This window comes from Vipera ursinii (assembly GCF_947247035.1).
Source record: "Vipera ursinii genome assembly, chromosome: 2".
Classification (NCBI taxonomy): domain Eukaryota; kingdom Metazoa; phylum Chordata; class Lepidosauria; order Squamata; family Viperidae; genus Vipera; species Vipera ursinii.
This window is the reverse complement of record NC_139513.1, coordinates 9779320-9788478: the sequence shown is the minus strand read 5'-3', so window position 1 is coordinate 9788478 and position 9159 is coordinate 9779320. Positions and strand designations below refer to the sequence as shown.

At 44.2% G+C, this 9159-nt stretch overlaps 1 protein-coding gene across 1 annotated transcript; it reads left to right on the top strand.

Moving 5' to 3' along the window:
- The first annotated feature begins 1924 nt into the window (after positions 1-1924).
- On the top strand, positions 1925-8821 carry LOC310635893 (uncharacterized protein). The gene is made up of 5 exons (XM_083355254.1): positions 1925-3425; positions 4385-4499; positions 4610-4677; positions 5403-5532; positions 6736-8821. Exons 1-5 carry the CDS (start codon positions 2937-2939, stop codon positions 8151-8153), a joined length of 2220 nt encoding a protein of 739 aa, XP_083211380.1. The 5' UTR covers positions 1925-2936; the 3' UTR covers positions 8154-8821.
- Positions 8822-9159: the final 338 nt, after the last annotated feature.

The window sequence follows — 9159 nt, the reverse complement described above, 5'->3', positions numbered from 1 at the left end:
ATTAAATAAATGCCCACATACTAAAATACATCTTTAAAACCTAATAAAATAACAATAGCAAACCCCCCCCCCAATCCCCTCATCAGGCCAGGCCAGCTTGTTCAAAAAAGTATGTTTTTAGCTCGCGGCGAAAGGAGCGAAGGTCGGGCGCCGTCCAGAGCTCAACCGGTAGCTGGTTCCATAGCTCCGGGGCGCCCACAGAGAAGGATCTCCCCCTGGGGGCCACCAGTCGACATTCTCTGACCGGTGGCACCCTGAGGAGGCCCTCTCTGTGGGAACGCACAGGGCGGAGGGAAATCGATGCCGGCAGCAGGTGTTCCCTCAGGTACTCCGGACCCCTGCCATGTAGGGCTTTGAATACCATTACTATTAGGGCTTTCACACACCCCCCCAAGCGGCATTACTACAAAGTCAGTTTATTGCCCCCGACAATCTGGGTCCTCATTTTGGGGAAAACACTGAAAGGAATAAAGTATTATTCAGAAATTTCTAATGAGTCTAAAGGTTGAAGCAGAAGCCAAGTGAAGATCAGAAATAATACATATCTAAGTATTGACAGGTATAAATGTGAAAAGCAGAAGTAACAAATTGCAATAGGAAATATTGAAATGACTATAGGAGACAGACTGTGGTAAGAGAAAATTAGATGGTGAAAGAGTGTGATAGGGGAAGGGGGGAATCTGCGTTGGGGATAGGATATAAAAATGTGTCAAACAGCTCTGTAAGGTGTGGCTGAACTCCTACGTGTGTTTCAGTCCACCAAGCCTTTGGAAATGCTTCTTTTGAAATAAAACTTTGTTGCTGGAATTCCAAGTGAGTTTGTTTGTTTTGGATCTTGAGCCAAGTTCCAAACAACACCTTTAGTTTAAACAGATGTTAAAAATGTTTGTAAATTGAGAACTAGTACTTCAGAAAATTACCACAGTTGCTCTTCACCAAACACACAGAAATGAGAAGGGGAGTGGCCTCTGGAATGTGAAAACAGACAAAATCAGACCTGCAGAACATGCAACCTTTTCAAAGGTCTCATTTTGTAAGAGAATCTTCACTTACAATGTCTTGAGGTAAAGAAAGAAAGGCAAGGTTTATGGACGATGGATCAGTCATAGTTGTTAATGTACAAGTTTCTTCAACATCCAGTCCTTTTGCCTATGCAAATTCTTTCAATACTTGTAATTTCAAATATGTTCTCCTTGGGTGCACAATCAGTTTTATTCTTAGGCACCCCGAGGCAAGAATATGAGAATGGAATGGAACAGAACAGAATGCCTTTAGTTTTCTACGTTTCCTTATGAGTTAAATTCCCTACTCAACCCTTGAGCGAAATAAATTTCTGTTCTTTTTCACCTCATGGATTTAACATTTATATTCATTTTTCACTATTATACTTCATTTTACAATTCTATTTTTTCTCCAGTCACAGACAAGATGCCATTTGGTCTCTCTTATTTCTCCACCAAGGAGCCTCGTTGTGAGGTAAAATTTCTGGAACATCCATGAGTTTCAGTTCTTCCTTCATTTTGGAACTGGTTTTCTTTCGATGTTTTTTTTTTTTTGTCCAGCATTATTTCCTTTGCCGCAAGCTGCCACTCGGTCTTTCCAATTATTCTTAGTCACCCAGGAGCAAGAAATTGAGAAGGGCAGCTGCTGTATATTGAGCTGAAGAAATAAAAGCCGACAGAAATGTCCATTTTCCTGAGAGGAAAACTTTCCCTCCCTCAGGAGGCGCCATCACCTTTTTGTGACAGACAACCAATGAAAAGTCTATTGTCATGCCCATCGTCTCTGGAAGCTCTCCCTTCACAAACACCTGACGCTCTAGGAGACCGCACTCGCTCTCCTTAACCCCTGGAGCTCCGCGGCAGGCGAAGAGGCTGCGGGAGCGTCTCGCAGGGGGGGGGGGGGAAGAGATTCACGCGTGTCTTAGGTGGGGGAGGGGCTCTTCCCGTGCAAAGGGAGGCGGAGGAGGGGGAGACCCGGGTCCCGCCCTCCTCCGGGTGCAATCCCGGGTCCCATGTTCCCCAGCTGCCCCCTGCACGCAGCTCCGGAGCAGAAGAAGAAGAACCGGGGATCCTAGGAAGGCGGCGGGGATCCGACGGTCTTTCCGCCCGGTATCCGGGGAAGAAGAGCCCGACTGGGGTGGGAGAGGAGGGTCGGCCTGGCGGAGGCCCAGCAGGAGAGGAGAGAATCAGGATTCGCACCCGGGGCAGGGAGAGGCTCCGAGAAGACCCGATCCTCCGCACTCCGGCTTGCCTCCGGAGGGGAAACGAAGCGGGGCGGCCCCTCCCGGCCCTGCGGGAGGGCGTGGGGGGGGGCGGAGAGACGTCGGCCCTGCGCTTGGCTGGCTCGCTTGGGGCTTCGGGCAGCTTGTGTGAACCTGCCTGCGTGTCAGAGGGAGAGACGGCTCTCCAGAAGAAGGGAAAGGGGGCATCCTCAGCCAGGGCTCTTTTCCTGGCTTTTCCTGGGATGTGAACGGATCTTTCATGGTTTGTTCACCTTTTTGGGGTCAGGCAGTTTGTGTGAACCTTCCTAGGAGGTGGTGAATGTTAGTCCAGTTTTTGAAAAAAGGGAAAACTTCCTAGTGAGAAAGAATGACAACAAAAATCCTCCCAAGTGCATTGATGGTGCATTCCAACTCAGTCCCATACAGGTTGTCCTCAACAACCACAATTGGGAGCGCACAATTTCTGTTCTATAGTGAGGCATTTTGTTAAGTGGGTTTTGCCTCATTTTTACATCTTTTCTTGCCACAGTCTTGACTTTGCTGGTCAGAAGGTTGCAAACAGTGATGACATGACCCTGGGACTGCAGGGGTCATAAACAGGGACCGGTTGTCAAGCATCTGAATTTGGATGAGATGGTCCTGGGGATGCTGCAAAGGCCATAACTCTGAAAAACGGTCATAAGTCACTTTTTTCAGTGCTGTTTTTGATGCTATGAATGAAAAGGCATTTGGAGATCCACACGATTGCTTGTACCTTGTTCGAGTTGCCTTGCAGGACGGAGACAGAATGGTGACACAACTTTTAGCAAGTGAGGGGACTGGAAAAGGCCCTCCCGCTCTTTGGCCTGAGAGCTTCGGGGAGATCCAGACAAGCACTGGGCAGAAGACCAACTTGGAGGAGGAAACCCTCATGCATTCAGAAGTTCAGCCCTGCAACTTCAGGAGGGTCCAATACCAAGGTCCCCGAGGACTTTGCAGTCAGCTCCACGACTTTTCCAGGCAGTGGCTGAGAAGGGAAAAGCTCACCAAAGCTCAGATGCTGGACTTGGTTGTTCTGGAGCTGTTCTTGGCCCTTCTATCCCCAGAGATGGAAAGCTGGGTGCGGGAGTGTGGAGCAGAGAGCAGCTCCCAGGCGGTGGCCCTGGTGGAAGGCCTGCTCCTGAGCCAGGTGGAGGACAAGAAGGAGCAGGTCGAGTTGCAGGTGAGAGACTTTCATAGGGAGTCCAAAAGGGAATAAAGAGTGGGTTGAAATTCTTCACCCCAGACTTCTCTGGCAGTCGTAATATGTGGAGAGGGTATGCTAAATCCATTATGCCTTCTAGATTTGAGATAGCCGTTCCTTTCTTCTTTCTAGCCTCACTAATGGACGCTCATGAATTCTTGTAGGACATTGTTCCATTCACTTCTCTATCGAGATTCTCAGTCATCCAGGTCATGGTTGTCCCAAAGGTGCTTTTTCACGAGGCAACTGGACTTTCTTGTTTTTCTTTGAAGATCTTTCGCTTTTCATCCAAAAAGCTGCTTCAGCTCTGACCAGATGGTGGATTTATATTCCTTGCAAACAGCTGGTCATTTGCATTATTCAAAGAGAGTCCTTGGGGCCATTTGGAGTTTTTTTGTGTTTCTTTGGGGTCACCTGAATAGTGCAAATGGCTGCAGGATGCCTTCTGTCCAGGGTCCCTTCACTGTTGAAGACAGGAGCAGGCTGTTGGGGATCAGTCTGTGTTGTCAGCATCTCAAACTGACGCACAAATGGTTCCTGTAGTCTGCAAAGTTCATATTCCCACACCTTTCGAAGGGTGCTCATCCCAAAGTGCATGGCTAAATATCTATGGAAATTCTCAGTCATCCAAGTCATGGTTGCTGCAAAGGTGCTTTTTCAGGAAGCAACTGGACTTTCTTGTTTTTCTCTGAAGACGTTTTGCTTCTTCTCCAAGAGGTTTCTTCAGCTCTGACCAGATGGTGGGGAAACGTCTTCAGAGAAAAACAAGAAAGTCTAGTTGCCTCCTGAAAAAGCTCCTTTGCGGCAGCCATGACTTTGGATGACTGAGAATCTCCATAGAGTATTGGAGACTTTGAGGTTGTATTTAAAGAACTAGAGTCCACTTTGTGTTGTGCGATGTCCATTAATTCTGCTTCTTTTCTCCAACTACAACATAGTCCTCCACTCTGGAGATCAGAGATCCTGATGGAAGGGGGAATCCATTAAATCCCTCACAGGAGCTGTTTTTCTTGGGGACCTCTCAGGAAGATCCAAGTCAGGGCACTTCAGAAGGTAATCAAAGTCCTATTTCCCAGTGAGAGCCCAGCTCAGTTTCCTTCTCTGTTAGAATAGCTCCTCCAATTTTGCTAATTATGCATTTTAACATTCTGTATCCCTTGCAGAGAAACATAGAGTGAAGTTTTCCGGTCTTTATGGTGGAGCTGAAACAATGTTTGAACCTCTGAATGAAGTAAGTTACGGAAATTAATTCATTAGATTTGTATTCTCTCCTTCCTTCGGGAAGTGAAGCTGGTGTACAGAACACTCTCTCCTTCCATTTCCCCCTCTTGTTTGGGCTGGGTTATTTCCATGTTTTCTGAACAACGTGGAAAGGGGAATAAGTGGCTTCAGGTTGCTGTCAGCCAGGTTAGCTCCCTCTGAAGACTGTTGTTGGGACACAGGTTAGTCATTTCCACCCTCAGATTCTGTTTAAGCAAAGTCATTTTTAAAAGCCAGTAATTAACTTGTTCTGCTGGATATTCTTACTATGAGTTTACAGTTGCAAGAAAAAGTGTGTGAACCCTTTGGGATTACGTGGAGTTTTGCATGATTTGGCCATAAAATGCGCTCTAAATGTCATGTACAGTAGATAGAGAAATACATGGATAGAGATAATAGATAGATAGATAGATAGATAGATAGATAGATAGATAGATAGATAGATAGATAGATAGATACATGGAGAGAGAGAGATCCAGAAATGGGGTTATTTTCCCTGAAGGGGACTGAAAGTTGTGCAGAATTATGGAAGTTGGTAATACCTGCTCTAGAATGTCTTCAGTTAAAGAGATATTCGCAGCTAAACCTTGGAATCCTACCAAGCACAGCCATTTAACCTAGTGCATTTGTGAACAATGGAACATATCTTTCAAATCCTCATGGGCTTGTTCTGTTTTTTCCCCCCCAAATATTCAGGAGGGTCTTGTGTCCTTCGAGGAAGTGGCTGTGTACCTCTCTGAGGAGGAGTGGTCTTGGCTGGATCCTGACCAAAAAGCCCTGCATTGGGAAGTCATGATGGAAAATTATAGGAATGTGGCCTCTCTGGGTACGAATTTGCTCCTCCCCAATCAGAGAACTTGAGAAGATAGTTGGAAATTAAACAATGTTACTTATTGCTTATTTTAAAAAATACTCAACCAGATGTCATCTCCTTGCACAGAAGGAAGAGTTGCTTCTTGTCTTGCCTTCAGGTGTTTTGGAGAATACCTTGACTCCCTCTTCTTTGTGGCAACCCCTGAGATATTGGAACACAGCTATCACGTCCCCGCTCGTCCTTCTCTTCATTAAACTAGACATACCCAATTCCAGCAACCGTTCTTTATATATTTTAGCCTCCAGTCCCCTAATCATCTTTGTTGCTCTTCTCTATACTCTTTCTAGAGCCTCAACATCTTTTTTACATCGTGGTGACCAAAACTGGATGCAGTATTCCAAATGTGGCCTGACCAAGGCATTGTAAAGTAGTCTTAATGCTTCACGTGATCTTGATTGTATCCCTGTTTAGGCAGCCTAGCACTGTGTCGACTTTTTTTGGCAGCTGCAGCACACTGCTGGCTCTTATTTATGTGATTGTCCTCTTGAGTCAAAACAATGGTGCTAGGGCTAAAATTGAGGTCTAGGCAGGGTGGCTTAACTGGGGAAGAAATAGAGAATTGTTTCTCTTTTTTTTAGGGGAGGGGTTGCGTGATATACCAGCAGCGTCGGGTTGGGAATTTTCTGAATTTTTGACACATTCAGTCAAAACAACTATCCCTCACTGGGCTTAATGGTGCCATTTTTTCCATTTTAAACATGCTGTTCATGTTTAATAGAACAACTTTCATTTTATTCTGCAACCGTATGATTTTGGCAGGAGAAAATGACCAATAAAGGGAAGGTAAATTAGGTTAGAGGAAAAAGACTTGTGTTAAAATTGATTTGGTTCTCACAGGTCCCTGCTAGAATTGGCTCCCTTCAATAAATGTTAGTTTTTCTCCTAATACCTCACTGGATATTTCTCTTGATTCTTCTTAGTTTATTCTGGGTGACATTTGAATATCTATGGATAATTGTCAAGTAAAAGATGGTTTAGGTCTTTTCAAACATGTTATGGCTTATGAATATAGAAACTGTCATTTCTATACTACGCTATATACATGCAATATATTGATATTTGGCCAAAGTTCAGAAGGAAATTCATGTGACATCCTACAGTTTGATCTTTTCCCCTAACCTTGCTGTCATTTTTATTTTTCGTTTTCCTTCCCAGTTCAAGATTCCTATGAATTGGTCCAAGTGATCAAAGTTGAAGATGGAATGGAGAAGTCTGCAATTCAAATGGAACTAGAAAACCATGAGAGGAACCAGTCAAAAAATTGGAATCCAGAAAGCTCATCTTCCACTGATACTCACATGCAAGACTGTCTTGTCCAGCAAAGGAAAATAAATAAAAAATATGTTAGGAAATCTGTGAAGCTAAGCAAAGGCGTATTAGATGTAAATGAGCAATATCTAACTAATAGAGAAGATGGTATATTCGGAGACAATGAAGAAAAATTGACTTTCACTCTTTCTGGAAGAAATAGGTCACTCCCATCTCAAAAATGGAGCCACACAGAAGTCAAGCCGTATCAATGTTTCATATGTGGAAAGAGCTTCAAAAGACGTGATTATCTTACTAACCATAAGAGGATCCACACAGGGGAGAAGCCATACAAATGCATGGAATGTGGGAGGGACTTTAGGGGAAAGTGTAATCTTATTTACCATAAGAGGATCCACACAGGGGAAAAGCCATATAAATGCATGGAGTGTGGAAAGACCTTTTCTCGCATCACTTATCTTACCAATCATAAATGGGTCCACAGAGGAGAAAAACCCTATCAATGCTTGGAGTGTGGAAAGGGGTTCTGTGGAAAAACCTCTCTTGTAATGCATAGAAGAATCCACACAGGGGAGAAGCCCTATAAATGCATGGATTGTGGAAAGGGATTCAGCCATCGCAGTACTCTGACTTCCCATAAGAGGATCCACACAGGGGAAAAGCCATATAAATGCATGGAGTGTGGAAAGACCTTTTCTCGCATCACTTATCTTACCAATCATAAATGGGTCCACAGAGGAGAAAAACCCTATCAATGCTTGGAGTGTGGAAAGGGGTTCTGTGGAAAAAACTCTCTTGTAATACATAGAAGAATCCACACAGGGGAGAAGCCCTATAAATGCATGGAGTGTGGAAAGAGCTTTTCTCACATCACTTATCTTACCGATCATAAATGGGTCCACAGAGGAGTAAAACCCTATCAATGCTTGGAGTGTGGAAAGGGGTTCTGTGGAAAAACCTCTCTTGTAATACATAGAAGAATCCACACAGGGGAGAAGCCCTATAAATGCATGGAGTGTGGAAAGAGCTTCAGTTGTAGTACTTCTCTTACTTTGCATTATCGGATTCACACAGGGGAGAAGCCCTATAAATGCATGGATTGTGGAAAGGGATTCAGCCATCTCAGTACTCTGACTTCCCATAAAAGGATCCACACAGGGGAGAAGCCTTATAAATGCATGGTTTGTGGAAAGAACTTCAGTCAAAAAAGGTATCTTACTTATCATAACAGGATCTGTACGAGAAAAACTATAAATGCAGAGTGTGTGGAAAGAGCGTCAGTCACAGTGCTTCCCTTACCATAACAGCCTTCACACGGGAGAAACCATATAAATATTTGGAATGTGGAAATACCTGAATGTCAACTAGCAATCGGAAGGCATTAGAAAACTCTATAGTTTCAACTGATAAAATAAGCATCCTAAACCAAACTAAATAGTAAAAAAAACACTAGTGAATTCCTGGAAATATGGCCCTCAGACAAATCAGCCATCAACAGACACAAAGAGATTAAATACTTTTACTCACCATTCAAAAGAGAAGATTAAAAAAAAACCTAAGAAGGAAACAAAAGGAACAGAACAAATTCTAGCACCCAGCAACTGGATAAGCAAACACCAACCACACATAAAAATAATAGTTGAGCAACAACAAAGGAGAAAACCGCACCCACATCAACATTGGCAGGGCAAGCTACTCTATATAACTGTATCAATCAATCAATCTGTTTATTACAGCCTTAAGGCCAGACATAATCAAAATGTATAACAGCAGTAACAATCTTACATCCATATTTACAAGATATAAAACCACCAAACAATATAATCCAAAATTCTCAAAATAAAACATATTAAAAAAAATTCAGACCTTAATAATGGTGCAACGTATTGTGCAGATGGTGGCACAAAATTGGGCAACCTGAATTGATATTTTCAGATCCTTATCCAAAAGTAGTAACATTAAATAAAATTCATAACCCCTGCCTGGAAATTTCTTCAATATCAGATATACCAGGGGTGTCAAACTCATTGAGGGCCGCATCAGCATTACGGTTGCCCTCGGGGCCGGGTGGGTGTGGGCTACTGGGTGGGCGTGGCTAGAGTGCATATGGCCTACTGGGTGAGCATGGCCAGCTCTACATCGTTCGCATCAAGGGTGCCTATGGGGGCGTGGGCAGGAGTGGGACGGATCTGAGGGTCTGGTGGAAGGAGGGTCTCTGGGCCAGGGCCAAGGCAGTGGGGGCCGTTCCCTCACTGTTTCCAGGATGGCTTCGTGGGCCACATGAAACCACTTCGCAGGCCGGATCCGGCC

Bases quoted from the DNA above. Each gene is read 5' to 3' on its own strand.
- LOC310635893 (XM_083355254.1), top strand. From the start codon at position 2,937: ATGAATGAAAAGGCATTTGGAGATCCACACGATTGCTTGTACCTTGTT. The intron at 3,426-4,384 runs GTGAGAGACTTT...ACTACAACATAG, and splicing joins AGGAGCAGGTCGAGTTGCAG to TCCTCCACTCTGGAGATCAG. The intron at 5,533-6,735 runs GTACGAATTTGC...TTTCCTTCCCAG, and splicing joins TAGGAATGTGGCCTCTCTGG to TTCAAGATTCCTATGAATTG.